Genomic DNA, 23,075 nt, shown 5'->3' on the forward strand with positions numbered 1-23,075 from the left:
GATATGGAAATTCTAGTCTCCAGTCTTTGGCAATTCAATTGTAGTCAGGCAGAAGCCAGCCCTCCATCCAGCTTACAAATCCACTTAACTTCTCTTAAATAACTCCTTAGGGATTTAATTTAATTTAATTTAATCTTTCTCAAATATTTATTTTCCACCAAGATCACCTTGTAGCTTAATGAGCTCAAGTTTACCACCATGATAAAAAGTACATTTAAAAATTTGTTTTTAAATGGCCTCATTAAAACTTTATGTGGTAGTCTCCATTACTGGTGCAGATTGGGAGCTTCTCGAGGCAAGGATTCTCTTACCTCTTTTTACCTAGCACTTTGCACAATATCTAGCACATAATTGGCAATTAATCTTGATTGACTGGTATTCTAGGAATTGGTGGTCAAATCCATACTTAATCCTTTTATAGTCTCTATTGACTTTGATAATATCTTGTTACTCCTTGACATTGTCATCTTATTAGTTTATCCATATAAAATAGTGTTCCTCAAGGTTTTGCAAGGGTCAATGTTAAAAAATTAATCTTGCATATGTTTTGAAAATAAAAAGCTTCAATAAAAATGATTTTTAAAAAATAGAACAGTGTCCATCCTTCCCTCAACTATTTTAGTTGTCTTTTTCTGGTCCTGAATGATTTTTATTTTTATTTTATTTTTTATTTTTATTTTATTTTTTATTTTTATTTTTTTCCTGAGGCTGGGGTTAAGTGACTTGTTCAGGGTCACACAGCTAAGAAGTGTTAAGTGTCTGAGTCACATTTGAACTCAGGTCCTCCTGAATTCAAGGCTGGTGCTCTATCCACTTCGCCACCTAGCTGCCCCTCCTGAATGATTTTTAAAGATCACCAATCTTGTTTAACCAATACAGATTTCAAATCTACTGTTTTTCTTGATAAGTCAGCCATGGCTTCCTAAAGGATGTGGGTCATTGGAAGGTGAAGATAATTACTATTGTTTCAGTACTCTTCATAAGAGTGCTTCAAATTTGCTTGATCTATTTGATCACAGAAGCATAGTCCACATAAAGAAAGAATAGAGAGAGAAAGGAATAGAGGTAGAGACAGAATCCTGGGGGAAATCCATAGGTAAGGGACTGAGAAAAGAGAGTAGGAACAAACCCAGAAATAGAAAAGATGGTTAGAGAAGCAGAAAGAAAACAACAACAACAACAAAATGCATCATTATAAAAAGCAAGGGAGAAGATGAACTTTTTTATAATATAATTCTGTTAGTCATAAATTACATATTGTGATTAACTAGTGTATTTAGCTAGAAATAGATGGTCTAGATGTCATAAACCCTAAAGAAGTTGAGATGGATAAGGCTTTAGAAAAGCCTCACTAGATTGCATTAAGAACTCATCAGTGGTAATCTTGGAGACAAAATAAGCCAACAAACCACATTCATTAAGCACTTACTACTTTCCAGGAATTGTGCTAAGTCATATGTCACTACAGTGACATAAGCAGAAACCCAGTTATAAGGAATTAAAATTAGAATAGGATTTAAGAAGCTAGAATAGCTAACATTTATCTCAGGAGATCAGCAATGAAGGGGAAGAGAAAAACCATAAGAAGTAAGAACAAACGTGTACCACGCAAATTGGAATAAGGTTTATTAAATAGTCTGTACAGGAAATGTAGCAGTAATTCAACACGTCTATTTATTATCAAATAAACCATAGTCCACTGCAATAAAGAAAAATAAATGAACACAAGATCTGTGTCTGTATAGTACATGCTCTCTGTGTTTGTTTCAGTGGCAATCCTTTAAATTAACTGGTTACATAGAAAGTCAGTTATTTTTTTCTTTCATGATATAATTTGCATATTAATCTAGTCTAGCAACAGGACTAAATATTACTGCGGGGAAACAAGACTGCAAAGGAAAAAAAAATTAAACCATAAATGAGGATCAGAGTTATTGCCCTTCCCCCCATAATGATGATTTTTTTAAAAGCTGTAACATTTTACAAGTGTCTTCTTGTGCTAAAAAAAAAAAAAAAAAATTCATAGGGGTTAACTTGGAATTCCTTCATTTAAATAAAAATGCAAAAAAACTTTAATGACTTCCTTACTGTCTTCCTTTCATTCAAATTGTTAAAATTATTTTTTCTATACAAGGTAAGTACATGGTCTATACAAATATACATATGTACAGTCCCACTTCTTGAGGATGTGATTTCTTTCTTTTTTTTTTTTTTTTTAAACTGATCCCAGAGAGACTGCAAAAGATAAGTGTTTTTTAGTTGATATTGGTTTTAGACCCCAAAGCATGGGGAAGATATCAAAATGTATTGCAAGTCATGCTATCAATTAGATGTACTTGCTGTTAATAAATCTGTATAAACATTGTAAGCATAAAAATAAGGATTTTATATTCCTAAATGTCTCAAGACAAAGTAGCCACTAGAAATTTTGGCCACTTGTTCTGTGATATGTAGGAAGCAGAAATTTGATGCAAATTTTTGGATTTTTTTCCTTATTATTAAACATATGGGAAAATATGGGAGTTAAACTGGAGATTTCAGAGATGTACAAATATATGTCACTGGCATTATGTGTAAAATGTAGCTTTATAAATTGGTTTGATTCTCTAGCTGTATTCCTAGAGGTGTTTGAAGTTAGCTATCTAATGGAGAAGCACCCACCCCCCATAAAAGCTATGGTCTAATATTTTATCAGCAACAGTCTGTATCCAAAACAGACCAGGAAATAGTTATTTAATGCAAGACTTCCACTTCAAAGTGAATTCTAATGCCATAGTGCTGAAATGAATGGACATGCGGGTACTTGTGCACATGTACACACATATGCTTTTACTAAATTCCCTGCAGAGAGCAAGATGCCAAAAAAAGTAGTCCTACTATCTGGTGGCAGTGGCTGCCTGTGTGATATGACTTCTGAGGCATCAAAAGGGCTCCCCTTGCCCAGTAATTTCTCCTCTACCAATTCTGGTTTCCCTATGAGAGCTTCATTCCTTTGCTTAAGGCTTTGTGCCTTCTTAAAGTGCAAATTTCCTTGGAAGGGGCAATAGATTGAACCTTAACTAGTCACTTATATGTCATTGGGAATAAGTCTGTCGGATTCATTTCTGAGAACAGGTTCTGTTAAGGTGAAAGATAGAGGAGGTGTACTAGGGTGGGTGAGACATCACTGAGATATGGAATAGGGTACAAAATGGGTAATATTTATCTCCTCCCAGTTTTACCCTAGACATTTTCTGTCTGAGGATATGGGGCAAAAACCAAAACTGTGGAGCAACAGAGTGCACACAGGGCTAGTGTAATGAAGAAGTGACTATGTACTCAGAGAGTTGAAGCTTACTCTAGATCAAAATAACTTGGAAAGTTTCCTTTGAATGCAATTCTTTGTTTTCTGTAAGACATTCTTGCACATTTCAGTGATTGATATATGGTGTGGTTGGAAACGTCGGTGATGGTCATGAAACAAATTAAAACTTGGTCTCTCTGAAGGTAATCTAGTAAAAATTCCAAGAATATATACACATGTGTATGTATATATAGATAGTGACTGGTTGCATGTTCTCCCAATAAGCTATAGATCAACTTTACAATAACCAGATGCAAAATCCAACTTGTTCCTCTGATCTACTTCTTCCAACTCTTACAAGCAAATGTAACATGCTTTATTGTCAGAACACTGGGATATATGGTGGTGATTGGGGTGAAAGAGTAGAGTCCCACATCAAATGGTATCTTATTTCCACTATCCCTCCCCTTACCACTAAAGTCCCAAAAGTGTGGATCCATGTTGGGGCAGTCTAAGAATGTTACTGTAGTCCAGAATAGCCCCGGAAAGTCCAGTCTGATGAGTTTGGACAGCCTTCTAAACCAACTCTTTGGCAGATTAGAGAGGCATAGGTTGGGGGAAGTTAGCAGTTTCTGATCAAACCAGTTTCCCAAACCCAATAAAGATTGGACCTTTCCCCTCCCCCCCCAAACTGGATCAGATCTGGCTTTCTTGGGGCTTCTCTGATCAGATCAAATGGGTTCCCACAATTTAGATCAACACTCCCAGGACTGGGCTAGAACTGAATTGTCCTCCAAACACAGAGGATGAGGGGCTACTTGCTTCTTTCCTTCAGTTCCATGTCAACTCACCACAGGAGAGTGAGAAGGAGGACTGGTAGGGCTTAACAAGGCAGTTATGTAAACTTGAAGTCTGGCTTGCTTCTAGTTACCCAGCAAACAACTGGGTCATAGCTCATTCGTACACACATACATTCATTCATTCAAAAAACATTTGCTGAAGCCTGTTAATGAGCCAAAGCCCTAGGAGGCTCACACTTTAAACCCAACACTTCCCCAAGTCGCTCTAAGACTTCTTACTTCATCCTTGCACTAACCGACTTATTGATTCAACATTGAGATAAAGAGATTGCTTTGTGTTCTGTTTCATCCACCAATAAAAAACAATCACAGGTTCTCAGGCTTCTTATAAATATAAAGGTTTTACATAGTTGCCTGGAAAAGTACCAAACTGTCTTGTTCTTCTGGAAGTACCTATAAACAAACAAACAAACAAACAAACAGAAAATAAGAATGTGAGTGAGGAGTTAGGACTTTCTTGCTTTGGGAAGGGCAGGTTTTTTGGTTTTAGAAATTCTGGGAAGAGTTCCAAGCTCAATTTAATTAACTCCAGGACAGCTGAGACAGGACTAGAATAATCTTTCAGCTAGTTAAGCAGCAGAGGTGATTTAATTTAATTTAGATACCTAGTCTTCTGGATTCCAAGGATGGTGCTTTATCCATATCATACACAAATGTCGATACTTCTTAATATTTGTTTAGTTTTATGTTTTAATTTTATGAAATAAAAAAGCATTTCCATAACACAGTACAATAAAAAAGATGATTATACATGAAACGGCAAATCTATGCACTTTCAAATACACAACAAAATCACAATGTAAATTTCTAGAGTTTGTAAGGTCTTTTCACATTCATGATCTCATTTGAGCTTTATACTAACCCTATAATGCAGGTAGTATATGCATAATCATTCCCACTTTGCAGGTGTGGAAGCTAAGTCACTTTTCTCCTAATAGTAACTTGACTTCAGATTTGACTCTTATTTCCATACCCTTCCTATTACATACCATAGGACCACTTCTGTTAGATTTTAAATAGCCAAGAGTATCATCCTAATAAAAGTACCATTTTAAAGCCCATTAGCTCAGTACCCTTCCTCAAGGAAGGGGAATAAATCACTCTGAGAAATATTAAGCCCAGAATTGCTTCCTCTATTCTATTGATTAGTCTTGATTCTTGTCATCATTTCCATAGGCCATAAAAGGTCTAGCTCATTGAGTTGCCTCCATTTGAATTTGAATTGCTTCCCTTTCCTCTGGGATTGGAATGGATATTTCTTATGCTTCTGAATAAAAGTGCTCCTCTGGCTAATTTCAGCTTCAGAGGTTGTCTTAGGTATATAAAATGGTGACTAAGAGGGGCTGGAAAAACCATTTCCTTGAAAATGTCTCAGATTCAAAAACTTTTGTCCCAATAATGTTTCAAATTTTTCTTGAATCTAGAGTTTTTGGAGAAAGGGAAAACCTCTAGCAATTGTGGGTGAAAACATGAGAAATGACATTGTCAAGCCATTGTTTATCTTAAAGGAATTAAAAAATAATACTTGAATTTTTCCTTAATGAAACTTTATGGAGAAAATATTGCTAAATCCTACTTTATATTCAAGCAAGCAGGAAAGGCCTCAACTACTTAGTGGCTGAATGATTGACTTCCAATTATATATTTTTGATTCTCTTAAGATATATAGTGTGATCCAAAGGACTTGGTACAGTTTTAAACTTTACCAGTTTATTTAAAAGCATATTTCATTTATTAAAGCTAAAAAAATGCAATAAACATTTTTGGACATTGCACTCATACATTTACAGCCAAAGTACGTGTGCATACACACACACACACACACACACACACACACACACACACACATATTGCACAAAAAAATAGTGCCAGGCAACACATTAATTAGCTTTAGGTTCTAGTCTGCATTTCTATTACAAAAACTAATCATTAGTTTGTTTAAACTAAGGTGTTTGCTTTAATTAAATCTATTAGTGATCAGGAATAAATGATCATGTGTTTGCCTGGTAAAAATCCATACATACCAGGCCAACACTTCTTGCGCTCTTATCTGTAACACTACTAATATGGTGAACAATGGAAGTTTTTTGAAAAGAAATGAAAATGGACACAAGGTCAATAAATCTTTTATTTGGAATTGGAGAAGTGATAGTTCCACTGACTTCTTCTTTGCTGAGATAATTCATGGGCCACTGTGTTCAGTTTTGTATGCTATGGTTTAAGGACAGAGTACTATGATAATTAGTTGGTGCAATGCACTAGCTCCGGAGTTAAGAGGACCTGAGTTCAAAGCTGATCTTAGACACTAAGCTGTGTGATCCTGAGCCAGTCACTTAACTTTGATTTCCTCAAAGAAAGAAAGGAAGGAAGGAAGGAAGGAAGAAAAAAAGAAAGAAAAAAGAAAAAAGAAAGAAAAGAAAGATAGAGGAAATAAAAAAGGACATGACTAAGCCAGAGCTTATCCACAGGAAGATGGACATATAAACCTATCTCATATAGCAAATGGTTGAAGCCATTGTTTTATTCTGTGGAAAAGGTGACTTCCCTGGGTCATGGCAGCCATTTTCAAATATTTGAAGAGAACCACATAGAAAAGAGATTAAATTTATTCCATGTGGCTATAGGAGGCAGAACTAAAATCAGTGAGCACAAGTTACAGGAAGCCTATTTAGGATCAACTTCAACAAAAGAAAGAACTTTCTAACAATCAGAGATGCCCCACTGGCTGCCTTGGGAAGTGATGAATTTTCCATCACTGGATGTGTTCAAGTAAGTTCTAGATGTTTAATAATATAGATTCTCCAAAGAAGATTTATGCATAGGGTAGAAGGTTGAATAAGATAACATCTAGGGTTCTTACCTCTAAGATTCTATGAAAAAGAGAATAAAAGATGATAAATTTACTTACCAACAAACCAACCATCATCACATTTTTCCAAGACATCCACAATATCTCCATCTCGGAGTTCCAACTCATCATCATTCTGTGGTTTATAGCTATATAATGCTTGGTAGCTATATCTAAAAGAGAAAGAGATTTAAAATATACCTTGTGACTTGAACCCCACTGAGATGACTCAAAGATGAAGGTCCTTTCAAAAACCATCCTAGAAAAAAAAAAAATGTTTTGGACTATCTATGTTCTTGGCTCCATGGCTTCTGGTAGTTGAGATAAACTGAATTAATGCATTGTTTTGTGAATTTGTTTTTTCTCTGTAGGAGAGAAGAAAGAAAAAATGCAAGAAAGAGGAGGGAGGAATGACATGTAATTTCATTAGTACAAGGAACACCCCATAAAGAAATTCTTTTGATCAATACAGAGCAACACCCACTCTACCACTTACAGTCTTAGGTAGTTATTTGGCTCTCTAAGAGGTTCAGAAATTCCCCTAGAGTCAATTGGTCACTGGAAGTTAGAAATGGGATTTGAACCCAAGAATTATTTGCTCCATGGTCAACTCTATCTACTATGCCATTTTACCTAATTTTACAATATAAATCCCTATATATAAAATATGTGATTAATTATAAGGTAAGTTACTATGCCAAGCAATCTGTTCATATCTTGCCATTCTAATTATGGGGGTGTGGGGAGCAATCTCTAGCTGAGATGCCAGGGAAAATTCTAAATTAAAGAGGTTTCCTTATCTGTGACTTTCATTATAACTCTTTCCCAAAAACACTGCCCTAGAGCCCAGCTTCTTAAACTGTTGTTTGAGATCCCATGTGGGGTCTTGTAATTGAATTTATGATTTATTATTGTTAAATATTTAATTTGTGTAATTATATACCCAGGATCATATAAAAATTTCTTGGGTGAAAAGGATCTCAAGTGGAAAAAGGTTTAAAAAGCCCTGACCAGCTTTGTCTTGGGACCAGAAGAAAGGTAAGAAATAAGAGTCATATCCTCTCTTCCTCTCTGCCTAGGGGTTGTGAAGTTAGGATACAGGATGACTTCTCATTTTTTTGGAAATGGAATTATTCAAAATTCTCAGGAATGTCCCTGTGGCTGCTGGTCCCACATACACTGGCTAATCTATCTTTTTTTTTTTTTTTTCATTCTTCCTCTTTATCTTCTCTCACTCTGTCTTTGTCTCTCTGTATTTCTCTCTGTCTCTCTGTGTGTGTCTGTCTCTATCTCTCTCACTTTCACTATTACTGTGTTTCTCTTCCTTCTCCCCTCTCTCTCTCAATACTAGGGTCTTGCAAGTATATAAGGAAGCCAGTTCTTGTACTATTAACCAGATAAAGTAATGATATAGAGGGCTTAAGTGACTTACAAATCCTGTAGGTTCTGACTTCTGTCAGAGGTGGTTCTGCGCTGCTGGGCTTGAGGTTGCTGAGAAATGATGAGAGATGATTTATTGTCAGTAGGAGACACCTTGTGACGAAAGTCAAGAGGATGAGAAACAGTACTGCAGTAATGAACAGACTTTTCGGCAATGTTTATGATCTCATTGCAAACTGCTTCCTGTGAGGTGGCCCCAGGAAATCCAGCAACCCCCATAAAATGGTCAACAAGGGGAAAAAAAGAGAGAGAGATAGGAAGAGATGTGACATTCCAGATGAAGTCCAGGAAAACAACAGAGTTGAAGATCCAGGCAACAACATATCCAGAAGTGAAGAGCAGGAGGGATCCAGGCGTAAGCATGAAAAAACAGGTGAGATACAGAAAAAGGGTGGATTTAGTACAAATATTCAAATAAGCAGCAGAAGCAGCAGCAGAGTCTGTAAGCAGGGAGTAGCTGTTATAAACAGGATAACTTCAGGAGGGGGAGGTGAGGAGAGATACCCAGTCATGCACTAGAAAATTTAATCCAATCCCACTCTTACTTATAGTGACCACGTTATTGCGGCTAAGTTCCTCTCTTTTGTTTGCAACCCTAAAACCTGCATTTTTTTTTTAAACCACAGTACTATCATTCCTGTAGCTAGTAGCTTTATAGGCTGACAAACCATCACTTGATAGAATAAATATTCTCTTTAAACAAGCTACAATCTTATTCAACAGGCAATCTTACCACGTAGCTCTTTTCAGACTCTGTGAGATCTGGTCCTGTGCTCAATGAATGATGTGAAAGCTGTGATCACCAAGCAAATTATAAGGGAGACATTTTTAGCAGATGTCATATTGGTCAGAATTCAAAATAAAGAGCACGGTGCAGAAACACACAGACCAAACCCCATCCCATTCAGAAGACCATGAGGGTCCATGGTCATGGACTGGACACTGCACACACCACCAGCTGTTGTTGCAGAAACACAAAGCAATGGTTGGAAGAATTAGGAAGCAAGCAACTAGGCGATGGAATGGAAAACGGGAGAAACAGCTGTGGATACCATGAATGAACAACACTGCCCTACAAGACTCAGAGAACAGAGATGGAAGGATTGGGTTTAACCTGTCTTGCTAATGGCCACATGGCCACTCACTAAGGGCAAGACTGGGATTGGTACATGGGGAGGAATAGAGAAACAAAGTAGGGGTCCTTGTCTTACTATTTGTCTTTCCTTTGGGGAAGAGGGTGCTATTTTATATCTTTTTTTCAAAAATAAGGAGAGGGTGACTTTTATAGAAACTTTGAGTAATATCTGGAACATTCAATAAGGGGATCTGTCTCCAGAAACATTTTTATATACATTTGAAAATGTTATAACAACACATCTTGTTATAGCATAACTTTAGATATACTTTGTGTCTTTTTGCACTCTGTGAAACATTCTTGCATTCAAGCCCCAGGAGAGCACAATGACATCATTAGTAGAAGTATTAGTCATAAATATTACACTGACTAAAAATGGAGCTTAGGTCATAACTTTTAGAGCTGGAAGGTTTCTCAGAAATGATTTATGACAATTTTTCTCCAATCTATAGTCTCTACTATTTTACAATGAAAGAAAATGAGGATCAAAAAGGCAAAATAACTTGGCCAAGATTATAAAAGTAGTTATTCAAGATTCAAATCCACATCTTCTTGACTGCAAATTCAGTATTTTATATATTAACCTGTGATACCTAAAAGGGCAGTAGTACTATATTCTAGGAAGATTATCCAAAACAGTTTTTTTTTCCTTTCTAAAAGGATTTCATCTGAGTCTCTAGGAAGTCTTACTCAATAAGAAAACTGTCTCTGTTTTCAGATTTTGATTGAATGACTCAGTGAGGGGATACTGGAGTAGTATGGCAAAGTCATTGAAAATGGATTTGGAATTATTTGCTAAAAGTCAATTAGACCAATAAAAATGCTAAATATTGCTATTTATAGAAGGCTTTAAAGTTTACAAAGCACTTTGCATACATTTCCCTCCAAACTGGGCTTCATGGCAACTGTGAGATAGTTATGATAGTTAAAAGCAAAGATTCTGATACACTTAAACTCCAGCAAACTTCTACTCTAAACCTGAAAATCTTGTGTTCTATGAGTTTGTTTTTAAAGAATTAATTCTCTTTGCCCCCTTCAGAGAGTGATTTCAGACTTTAATTCGAGGAACATATGGTCAGAATTTTTGAGTTGATGGGAAATTTACCGGTCCTCTCATCTATTGTTCCACCCTCCCCATCCACCAAATCCTTGTTTTACAGATGAGAAAAATTAGATCTAGGAAGATTAAATAATTTGTGGAAGGTCAGAGAGGTAAGTAACAGAAGAGTGTAGATTTGAACCCAAGTCTTCCAATGGGAAAACACTTATCTTTACTCCATGGAAACAATGTAGAATAACAAAACCCAAGCGATAACAAAACCACTATTGCTGACAACAAAGCACCCACAGATCCTCAAGACAAAGCAAACAAAAACAGGAAGCATGGCGTGTCTGTTAAAGGACTGATTCCAGGGTTATTCCTGATGTAGTACAAAGCTTCAAAGTGACTACAAAATTGTATATCAATCGAATAAGTTTTTTATACCTACCATGCCTGGTTCTTGGATATTTTTATTCAAACTCTGCCACAAGCACATTTACACAACCAAAGGTGCTATGTCTACATTTAGTCATATATGTGTATAGACTTTGCTATAAAACATTTCCATTCCACCCTATTCCCTTATATTCCCAGATACATGCAGTTAGAGACTTCCAGGCAAAACAGGGGATTCATTTTTATATCAGTAACACAAAATTATGAGAGAGCCCAAGAACTCATTTGGTCTAAGACCTTGCCTTCAAGCACATGGATGTTTAAACTGTTCTCAACTTGGTGGCTGTCAATGGCTTTAAGAACCTCAGGATGGAAAGCTTCCTACTCTCTGCCTCTGAAACTCTTTCCAATGATGGTCAATGATGTATTATTACCCTGGTGGTCAATTGTGGCTACCTAACAACCAATGGGAATCTCTCCTGCTTTTATCTCTGTCTGTCTGTCTTTCTGTCCATAACTGTGCATAAGAAGTAAAGACATTGAGAGGCTCTTGATCTGGAGTGATCATATGCTTAAATAATAAGATCAATGTCTTCATGAAGATATATGGGTAGACCATTCAAGTTGGCTTAAAAGTTGAATGTCCTTCTTTGGAGGCTGAACTGATCCTTTCTCCAAGTCTGGGGCTTAACTTTGAATGTCACTTCTATGCAAAATCAAAAAGAGCGAGGAAAGACAGACGCAGAGAAATAAGGTTCCATGAAAGGGCAACATGGAGTTATAACCTCACAAAATAGAAAACAGAAATGTTTAGTGATATATGGAACATCCAATAAGGGGATCTGTCCTGGGGAACATTTTTAACTTCATCAGAGAACATTGTACTAACACATATCACTGCCACAATTTTAGAATCGACCACAGGCAGCTACAAGTCCTCCATCATTTCTTGCCGCTACTATATCCAGTAAAAGCAATTTATCACATTTTATTTGACACTTTTATTCATTTCAACAAACATTCATTAAATATCCATATATGTAAAATACTAAGATCAGGAGAAACATAAATTTTAGAGTAGATACTGGTCACCACTCCAATTTATAAAGCAGTTAAGGTTATGACATACATACAAATAACAATGATACAGAGACATAGTGCATAGATTGCACAAGCCTAAAATTAAATATAACTGACAATTAAGGAAACCCCTAAGAAGTATAGGTGAGGCAGGCAAGCATTGATCTTCTATTAAAATTATTATTATATAGCTGAAATGTAAGTAGAAATTCTAATGCCTAGTTTAAGCAACACGAAACAAGTCAACTTTGTAATTTATGATTTTTTTTCAATGGGAGGGATGGGAGAGAAAAAAATGGATTTTTATTCATTGAAAAATTTTTAAATAGTTAAAAACAAATCCTAACTCTGCAATTAAGAAATAATATAAGAAATAATTAAGAGGTAGCTAGGTTGCCCAGTGAACAGAACACTAGCCCTGAAGTCAGGAGGAACTGAGTTCAAATGTGACCTCAGACACTTAACACTTACTTCCTAGCTGTGTGATCCTGGGCAAGTCACTTAATCCCAATTGCCTGAGCAAAAAAGAAAGGAAAAAAAAAAAGTAAGACTCATTCAGTTGGGCAGTCTCAGTCAACCTGTGCCCATAACTGATTAGTATCAGTATCAGCATAATTATCTTCATTAATGTGATGGAATGTAATGGACTTAGCAGGAGTCAAAAGATGGGAATTCTAGTATAAGCAGCAGATGACCTCAAACAAGAGCCATTCGGAGCTTCAAGTTTGTCATGTAATAAGGTAATATCCATCTTGCCTTTCTCATAGGCTCTTTATCAGGATCAAATAAAGTAATGTACATGAAAATGCTTTCTAAGTGTCCTGTGGGACCAAGGGTGGGACCTGAGATTTCACTGTCCGAGGAACTCCCAGAAGAGGAAATTCCCACTATCATTGCAGATTGGCACCTCCTTTGCAACATGTAGTCTTAGATAATTGCTTAGAGCATTTATTTGCTCACGGCCACAGGATCTGGTGTCATATACAAATGTAAGGTATTACTTATTTGGAAGGACCAGAGACATAAAACAGGTTTTATTAAAATGCATGTAAAAACAAAGACTGGGTTAGTTCCTCATCTGATTAGCATTGGTGCAATAATACCAACCTACCAGGGAAGACAATGCTCCACTCCTAGTCAGGGATTCAGACACACAGTCTCTGTAATGACCTTAGCACCCTCTCAAGAAATCCCTGCCTTGTGCTCGTTTTGCCTTCATAGATCTGTGAAGAGACCTGATGCTGCTTCTTTACTGGGGCAACTGCTTCTTTCACTCAGTTCTACTGCCATTAACCCAATGGCTGGAGACTCGTACGTACCACATGTTTTTACATATGGTTTCACTGCTCTATAAGATGGTGAATCACCATCTTATAGAAAATCATGATGATCTCCATGTCTAAGAATAAATCTGTGAGATGGTGAAATGGATAGAGTCCTGGATCAGGCATCAGGAAATTCAAATCCAGTCTCCAAAGCTTATTAGCTGTGTGATCCTGGGCAAGGGACTTAACCTCTGTACTGCTAGGTTTCCTCATCTGTAAAATGGGAATAATAATAGCACTTACCACTTAGAATTGTGGTGAGGTTCAAATGAGATATTTGCAAAATACTCTGCAAACCTTAAAGTGCTATATAAGTGTTCGTCGTTATTATTATTATTACCAGTTTTTTTTTTTTTGTAAGAAACCCCTGTGAGATATGAATATTTCCTTTCCCTCCCACCCATGTAAACTACCCTGCCCTAGTAAGTACTTTGTTCTCTCTGCTTCTTATGACTTCTTCAAGTTACCAAGGTCATTTTGAAATCTGATCATGTTCGTTAAAGGGTTGCTCATTCCTCCTCCCCTTGGTGCCCCAATAGGGTGTTCCAAGCCTGATGAGCATGCTTTCTATTCTACATATTTCTGGATGTGTTCCAGTGACTCAAAGCCAAAAAATACAATGCAAACAGCAGGGAGTCATGAGAAGGCATGAAGGAGAAACTTTGAAACTTGCCTTTTCCTTGGCTCTAGAATTACTCTAGAAACAGCATTCTTTTCTTGCTTGGGGATCACCCTGTCCTTCCTCTTTAGATTTCTTTTTCTCTCTCCCTGTTTCTTTTTCTCCTCTTCCCTCTAAATGTCCTTTGCCCTTAAGCCTTCTCAACACACATTCTTCCTGATAATTTCTCCTCTCTGGTTCTGTTTGTTCATCTGTTAAAAAAGAGTGAATTGGGGTATTTCAAAGTTTCTTAAATTGTGGGTCACAGCCCCATATAGGGTCTATAACTGAATGTGGGGGTTGTGAAATTATGATTTATTATCAGTAAAAATTTGGTTTATATACCTGTTTTATAGACTATATACCTTGAGTTGTATAAAAAATTTTTAGGTAAAAAAGGGTCTTGAGTGGAAAAAGTTTAAGGACCCCAGGCTTTAAGATCTCTAGACTGACTACAGTGAGGTGGTATTTGGTAATTAGTTATAATCTCAAGACTGATCTAGTTCTAGCTAGATCCCTTCGGATTTATGTCAATATGAATTGGAACAAAGACTCAGCCCTGTCCCTTCTGAGAATCTTCATGGACCATTGAAGTAGAGGATCATAAGCTCAAAGAGACACTACAGGTGAATTTATTCAAGCACCTCATTTTAAATGTGAGGAACCAGGCCCCAAAGTGAAATGACTTGCTTGCATCACATAAATAGTAAACTTCTATGCCATTCTCAGTCATAAGTCTTTTTAGAACTCCTGCCAACAAGTGAAAAACTCTATAGATTAGTTTGAGTTCTAAACAGAAGCTCAATGGTTACTGGATGATGATAAAGTGACTCTTTCCAAAACTTTGCTTTCCTTCAACTACTTAATTAATTTATTCTTCACTATTCTGAATGAAACTGCTCTAAAAAAGGATCTAAAGTCCTCGGCCAGAATCTATCTGTTCTTAGGATGGTGAAAGGTCAAATCACTGACCATCTTGCTGCATTTGGTTTATAACCTCAACCTATAGAATTTTCCATTTTAAACCCTGGAATCCTTCTTAAGCTAAAAGGGAAAAATAATGCTTACTTGTCTGTAATTCATCATATTTTAATCTATGATTCATTCAACCAGACTTATTTCTACTACCCTCCTTCAGTCACCTAGGTATGTAATATCTGCAATTCTGCCATCTTCCTCACTCACTCTATTCAATTGGTTGCCAATTATACTGCCATGACTGCTCTCATACTTGCCTCTTTATTATCTTTTGTCATTCAATTGCATTGGCCTCTCAATTGGATTTCTAATTTTTCCTCTGCAATTTATGCCTCAAACAGGTGCCAAACAAAGCACCTGAAACTTCCCAGCTCTCAAAGAAGCTCTTTATTGCCCTTAGGATAAAATATAAACTCCTCAGTTTAATACAGAAAGCCCTTCATGACTGGCTCTAGAATATCTTTCCCAATATTTCACAATCATTCCTTTCATGTACTCCACATTCCAGTCAAACTGGTTGACTTATTGTCCCCGGTCTCAACATCCCATGTCCCATTTTAATACATTTGACTAGGTTCTCCTGTACTCCAGGGATTCAGGCTCCTCTCAAAGAAGCAACTCCAACAGCGAGGCTTTCCTGATTGCTCTTATTTGTATAATCTCGTCCCTAAAATTATCTTATAGTTGTCCATCTCTATAAATGTTACATTGCTTGCAGAGGGCAAAGTTTCTGAGGGTAGGAGCTGTTTTTCATGTCTTTGTTTCTTTAGCATCCAGCACTGTGTCTAATATAATAGGTATTCTTCATAAATGCACGCCAAATTGAAATTTATTTAAATTCCATTTAAATTAATTAAATTAAATTAAAAATCTATGTGTAAATTCTTAGGCTAGATAAATATAGGGTTGGGACAGAGAGGATAAAATTCAGTCCCTGTCCTCATACAACACATGGTTTGGAGAGAACATTTTTAGTCTCCCATCCTCTTTGCTTTAAAATACTTAGACTTTTTCTTTTTAGTGTGAAAACTCCAACAAAAGTATTCTAAATACTTCATACTTTTGTGTGTCATCTATTCATCATTCCCACTGGGTGAGAAGAAAATGTTTTCTTCTGCTATTTGTGGTTTAATGATATTTTCCCATGTGCCTTTGCTCCCAATTTGCATCCTATTGTTCTCCTCTCTTTTCCCAATTTCACACTTCAGTGCATGCAGTGTTCATTGAAACTCATCTTTTTGTGGGATAACCTTGCTTCCAAAGGTGGGGGGATTCTTATTTACACTATCTCTGTTGAGTTTTTTGTTCAGTCAATTCACTTGCTGATTTCCTACCCTTCTTAAGCCCAGAAAGAGGTTTGTTTCTTTGAAGAATATCCAGTTTTTCTGGATTCTTTCACTGCTTAAACTTCCTTCCCTCAGGCCCCTGGCTAAAGATTCCCCAAAGCTTACAGAAGCTGGTTTTCTGGAGATTAATGCTCTTTGTTTGGCTGGCTTCCCTCCTTCCTTTAGAATCCTAAGTGCCTTCTATTTCTTTTCTCCTCTCATGCTCTTTCTGTGTTTATTTGTTTTGTCTTTCGTATAGAGACTCCTAAAGAGTGGAAGCTATGAGTCTCACTAACGTTCTGTAATTGCATAGTGCCTTACATTCAATGGAAGCTAGGTGGTCATTGGATGATAATGATGTAACTGTTTCCAAGGCTGCCCTTCCCTTTAACTTCCTAATTAATTTATTCCTTTCCCTTTTGCAGCCAGAATGGCTCCTTACTTCTTTCTAAGAACTCATTTGCTAGTTCTAACCTGCTATATTACTTTTTTTGAGCTGATGCAAAAGTTGGGTAATCAAAACTTCCCTTCAGAGAAGACATCTACCCCCTACCTTGGAAGTCTATAATATACTCCACCTCTTCTTCCCAACCATACAATCATATTTCTTGTTCCCTCTTAATCACATTGTTTTTAGTTAATAGAATGTTAGAGCTAGAAAGGGTTTTAGAAATTTTTCTTACAGGTGAGGAAAATAAGGCTCAAAAAGGGGAAAAATCTTGTATAAGTCATATTAATAGTGCCAGAACCAGAAGTGTAACCCACATCTTCTTGCCATTCTTTCCATCTATTACTATCTTGTTGAAGAACTAGATCTGTTGTTAAAGGAAAATATAGCTCTCAAAACAAAAAGAAATGTAATTTAAACATTATATAACTAATTTACCAAGCTAACTAGAGAGGGAGACTAGGTGATAGAGTAGATAGAGTACTAGCATCGGAGTGCAGATCCAGCTTCTGACACTTATAAGCCCTGTGCCACAGAACAAGTCACTTAAATGCTTTTGTTTTCATCCATTCACTCAGCCAGTCAGCAATGATCCTGTGAGGTGGGTGTTATTATTATTCCCATCTTCCAGATGAACGATTTGAGGCCTAAAGAGTTTGAGTGATTTGCCTAGAGTTACACATTTAAAAAGTATCTGAGGTAGGACTGAAGTCTAAGTCTCTTAGGCTCCAAGTTATCTCCCTGCTCTACCCACTGCAGCAAGCAACTTTTCTATGAATAAGTCAAAGACTCATGTTTCAATAAGTTTTGTCAAAGAAATGAATGAGTAAAGAAGTATAATTTTATGGACTTTTTTCTTTCCTTGCTTATGACTTGCCAAACCAAAAGGGTTCCATTTACGTCACAAATATTCAACTTAAAGCAAAATGGCTTGTTTCAGCTCTATTGAAAAAAGAGGTTGAGTTAGAGATTTGATTGTTATATAAACTGTGAGAGAACAAAAGGGGAGAGTGAACCATAACTAGCAATTTTGGTGCCTTGGGCAGACAACCAAAATCTGATTTGTAACCTGTGATGTGAGAATAACATAAGAAGACCCCAAGACTATGACATGGTAAAAGAGATTGAGATGCTAGAATATGTCAAGGCAGCTACCGAGAAGGATATTGTCAGGGGAAAACAGATGAGAATGGGTCTAGGCTGGATAGTAAAGAGTCCACTGTCTCCTAGTATAAATTATTCTCACTAGCTTAGTGTTAATCTTCACTCGTTATGTTATAAAAGGAGTGCATATGCTATCATATACATATATATATATATATAAATGTAACAAAATTTTAAATTGCATATTTAAAAAATCATTATTAAAATATTTTGGATCCTATAAATTTCAAGGCCCCAAGACAATCTCTAGTTGCCCTGCCCTAGTTTTGGCCCTGGGTCACTTATGTCCTAGAATCTGAACAGTAGAATTTATGGGTCATTTCCATTGAAGGTCTTTAGGATTTGAGTTTTGAGTGCTCTTAAGTGCACCAGAAAGGCAAGAAAAGTTATTTTGAAAGAACTTAATTGCCCTTGTTCTAGGTTCTAGCTGATCCCTAGTAGAGTTTATAGTTACATGTAGTGAGGAAATGTCTGGAACATTGAAAAGCCATCACAATCTGGCTCCCTTCTATCTTTCCAGGCTGATTACATGTTGCTGCGCTTGACAAATGTTATGCAGCCAAAATGGTCTGCATACAGTTCCCTGTACCTGGTATTCCATCTCCAGCTTCCATGCCTTTGCACATGCAGAACTCATGCCTAAAACATCCTACTTCTTGGCACCCCTTTGAGACTCATCTTGAACACTCTTTCTTTTCAAAGGCTCTTTCTGATTCCCCCTGTTATATTCTGAATTTCTTTGGCTGTGAAGACTATGAATTGATGACCTCCCCTACCCAGTAGAACATAAACTTGCTGGATATGTTTTCATATTCCATTGCCTAGGACAGTGCCTGGCACAGAACAGGTGCTTAATTAATGATTGATAGATGATTAATTGATATAAGAACTTAATGCACTTTTCCACCTGTCTGCTCTTATCATGGTCTAATGTTTGCCACAAGGATGGGTCCTAATCTTGGGCTGGAAATACTACTGCTTGTCCCAGGGATTTCTCAGGGCTCCAGTGGATTGGCTTGGAGGGGGCTTCCTCCAGAGAGCTTTCCATCAGCTCTGGACAATGCTCTAAATCCCCCAGTGGGAAATTAAAAGGAGGATTTGATAAGAGTCGTTCATTTCCTCGATACTCTTCCAACCTAGAAGAGACGTCCCATCAGCCCAAGGCTCTGGCGGGGCTGCCTCCGAGTGCGGTTGGGCTGGGATGATGAGATGGCAAGTGGTACCAGCTGCCCAAGTAGAAATCCTGAGGCCAGCCGCCACCTGGCGGGGGCTCCCCCGGCTCCCCATGGACATCAAGGGTTCTCCAGACCACTTCTCCCTCACCCATGCTAAAGCCAGCCAGGATCCGGGTTAATATTATCCCCAACCCTGAGATGAGTAAAAAGAGCATCTTAAGGGACTTGCCCAGATTCCACCGCTATTAGCTATCCAAGGCAGGACCTGATCTCAATTCCAATGCTTGGGGACAGGGAGCTGGGTGTCCTTGGGAGAGGAAGTGCCTCCTGTAGGAGCACCGAGTAAAGGAAATGTAACTGTCCGGAAGGGATAGTAGAAGCATTATAGTTGAGGATACTGAGACTCTAGTTCCTGAGTTCAAATCCAGCCTCAGACATTTCCTAGCTATGTGATCCTGGACAAGTCACTTAACCTGGATTGCCTCAGCTTCCTCATTTGTAAAATGGGTCGGCAGAAGGAAATGGTAAAACATCCCAGTATTTCTGCCCAAATGGTGTCACACAGTATCAGACAGACTGAAACAAGTAAACCACAACCATAATGAGTCATTAAGAAATCAAGTGACTTGTCCATAGTTGCACAAACATGAAAAAGCAGAGGGAGGATTTGAATCCAGTCCCCTTTTTTCCCCACTTACCCATCCATCAAATATTATGGAGTTATGTAAACAAAGTATCTATATATTTTCAAACTAAAAGAAATAACTGGTGTCTTCAGCACCATTAATTAGACACAGGAATGAGCTATATCTAGGGAGACCTCCTCTTGTGCTTTGCTTCTCAGAACAAATACACAGCCACACAAACAGAGAGAAAGCTTTCCTCCCGGCCTTTCCTATTATGTTTAAAAGGCACCCTGGAGGGGAGGGTTCCATCTCCTGAAAGACTCACCAGAGACAAAAACATAAAGCGCTCTCCAACTCACACCACTCTCATGCCCTACAATCTAACCATGCTGGGGCACACAGGGCTGCCCTTCCTGGCTAGGGGCTCTCGATGCCAAGAACTAGCTGGTTGCTCACTCTCCCCTTGCTGGATACCCCACCCTTCCAGATCTGGGAGTCAGGCAGGACGGCCACATGGGACAGATGGTAAGTTCAGGTTTCCACACCACACAAAACCATGCTGCTGGCCTACCTGTCTCACACCATTCTGATTCTCTCTCGTATCAGCGCGCTTGGCCCCTGCACTGGTATCTCTTTGCCCAGACTCACTTCTGTGAGGGGGGCTGAGAAGATGTTGGCAGGAGTGACTTTCCCCAAGGGTGTTATCACAGAGTCTCTGTTCTGGGCTCATACATTTGACCAGGTCGGATGGCTTCAAGCAGCTCTTCTTAGAAATCCTGGATCCATCAGGGCAGTGCTCACTTGCCTCTTGATGAGGCTTCCTGGAACACTGTCTGTTTTCTTCTTGCCACTGTTGGAACTTGGCTTGATTGCTAATGGCGTCGCTAAGCTCAGAGATAATACTATTGGAGTTCCCAAGCTGCGGCTGGGAGAAGGCATCCCATTTAACCCCAGGGGATGGCGAGGACATAATATTCTCTTCGTTGGACTGAAGACTAGTACTGACATTATGAATGGTGGAAGACGGTCTGTGAGGGTTAGGGGGGAATGGAGAAACCCAAGGGCTTGGACTAGAGCGATCGGAGATACTAGAATGGGGAAGGCTTACTGAAAGAGTGGGGCTAGCCCTGGCTGAGGAAGTAAAGTATTCAGTGTTATAAAGAGAGGTCTCTGGCAGAGGGGGCAATGGTGGGGTCACAGCTGGAGTACTTCTGCCTGGAACCCCTACAGTCAGGGAGATCCACTCAGAGGTGATGGCCTGCATCTCAGGAGACAACACCTGACGTGAGTAAGGCAGAGATTGGGGTGCTGGGGAGTGGCACTTGCCACGACTTGGAAACTTAAGAGGAAACAAAAAGAGAAAAAGAAAGAGAAAGGAAGAAATAAGCATAACAAAAGAAAAAAGGTATCAGATTTTAGAACATAAAAAAACCCTAAATAATTCCCAAGAGTTTTAAAAAAAAAGAGAGAGAAATGAAATGGAAAGACAATCAGAACTCACACCATTTTTCAAAAAGGAAATTCTATTTGGAGCAAGGATAGATACAATAAAGACAAAGGGACTATAATACTTGCCTTGGTGTATAATCGTAAAAGAAATGTCATGGCTAATGTCCACCAAGGGTTCTGTGTGTATGTGTCTGTGTTAGGGGTGGATTAGAGTTATTAGAGCATTAGAGTGGTTCGGGAGAAATACTATGGGGTATAGAAAAATGTTCTTAAGACCAGTGTAAAAACTCATAATTCTAGTCCCTTAGTTTGGAGAGTTTCAATAGCATAGTGAAAACCTCTTTCCCACTCAAAATTCACTTCTGTGAATGAGACTCTGAGATTAGGATAACAATGTTATTTTCTACCTTATTGTTATAGGCCAATGATCTAGAATTTTAAGCTCATAGAGCTGAATTCTAAGAAACTTGACCTTTATCAACCCATTATTTTTAAGCATATCTCAAAACTTCTCACCTGAGCCTCCATATCCATAAAGGAGTTCTTTCTTTGTTTTGGTACATCCTTGGGGAGAAAGGTATAATGGAAATGATACTGAATTTAAGAACACATGGGCTCGATTTTAGCTTTGCCACTTATTGGCCATGTTATTGTAGGTCCTCATTGAGATTCATTTTCCTCATCTGTACAATGGGGATAATAATACTTGCTTAGCCTACCTCACACATTGGTTATCAGCATTAAATGAATAAATGTATGCAAAGTGATTTGTAAACCTTGAAGCACCATGGACATGTATGATATTAATACTGTTAATATCATTTATTTATTTATTATTGGATTTTTATTTCCCTAATAGAAAGAGTCCTAAATGAATATTCCAGAGAGTTATTTGAATAGTCATCTTATCCTCTAAGAGTTTCTCACTGAGGTTTATGCAATAGTGGAATCTCACAGAATCACATGAATGATTACAAAGCTTCTTAAAAGACTTTCCAACTAACCAGGAGGTGGCAGGGGCCCCTCTGTGAAGACCGATCTGAATTATTCCCTTGAGCTTATTAGTAAGTCCATGGGTAAGGGAAGGCTTTTAAAGCATATCTGAGGAAATGAGAATAAAAGCAAGAATATCCTCAGATAATTCAGATAGCCTGAATCCTTTTAAAAGTCCCTTCTCTCATCTGTTTAATATGTACATTATAATCTAATTTATGACAGTAAATTTCACTAACTCTCAATCTTTTTTGGACTCAAGGTCATGGGTTATAGCTCTGATTTGGAATATCACAGTTTGTATTTCAAGTGAATTAGTGTGATCAGTAAGCAGAGATTTAAGATAATCCCAGACAATGAATTCCTCCTCCAAAGAGGCAAAGCTGGCCAAGTAGAGCTTCTCCAAATTCCTATAGATAAAAATTATCCCTATAATAGATCTCAGAGAATTCTTCATAGATGCATTCCTCCAACTAATCTCACTCAGGCCTATAAGAAAAGAAGCCACATTCGAGAATGATATCTGTGACAGTGATGATTAGAAAGGTGACCCAAGCTTTTATACAGAATACTTAAGTTTCAGAGATCTGGCTTAAGGAATGGGCTGCACTGATTCAGCTTACTGATCTGTCTCTTGCAGACCCCTTAAAAATTTCCAAGGTTTATCTCATCCCCTAGCTGTGCAGTCCTGGGTATTCATTCACAAGGAAACCATCCCATCTCTCCTGGCAATTCTAAAGCTTTTTGTAGAGGACTTGAAAAAGAATAATCATGCATAAAAGTAAACACCAAGGTTCACAATGAATTTCTTCAGACAAGCTTGCTGATAGCACTCAGGGACTGGCCCCAA

General features: G+C 37.8%; 1 protein-coding gene across 4 annotated transcripts in view; it reads right to left on the reverse strand.

Moving 5' to 3' along the window:
• Positions 1-1,604: 1,604 nt before the first annotated feature.
• The window catches only part of SORBS1 (sorbin and SH3 domain containing 1), a 291,490-nt gene continuing 270,019 nt past the window's right edge, over positions 1,605-23,075 (reverse strand). For 3 of the 4 annotated variants that reach the window (XM_074295931.1, XM_074295929.1, XM_074295930.1), the window contains 3 exons: positions 8,424-8,482; positions 7,052-7,164; positions 1,605-4,536 (listed from right to left, as the gene is read on the reverse strand). In XM_074295931.1, coding sequence (XP_074152032.1) covers positions 4,469-4,536; positions 7,052-7,164; positions 8,424-8,482 — 240 coding nt within the window. In that variant the 3' untranslated portion in view covers positions 1,605-4,468. Of the gene's footprint in view, positions 4,537-7,051; positions 7,165-8,423; positions 8,615-9,164; positions 9,225-20,354; positions 21,123-23,075 lie in introns of all 4 variants that reach the window. The other variant, XM_074295928.1, reaches the window with a different exon arrangement.

This window comes from Sminthopsis crassicaudata, chromosome 2 (assembly GCF_048593235.1).
Source record: "Sminthopsis crassicaudata isolate SCR6 chromosome 2, ASM4859323v1, whole genome shotgun sequence".
Lineage (NCBI taxonomy): Eukaryota > Metazoa > Chordata > Mammalia > Dasyuromorphia > Dasyuridae > Sminthopsis > Sminthopsis crassicaudata.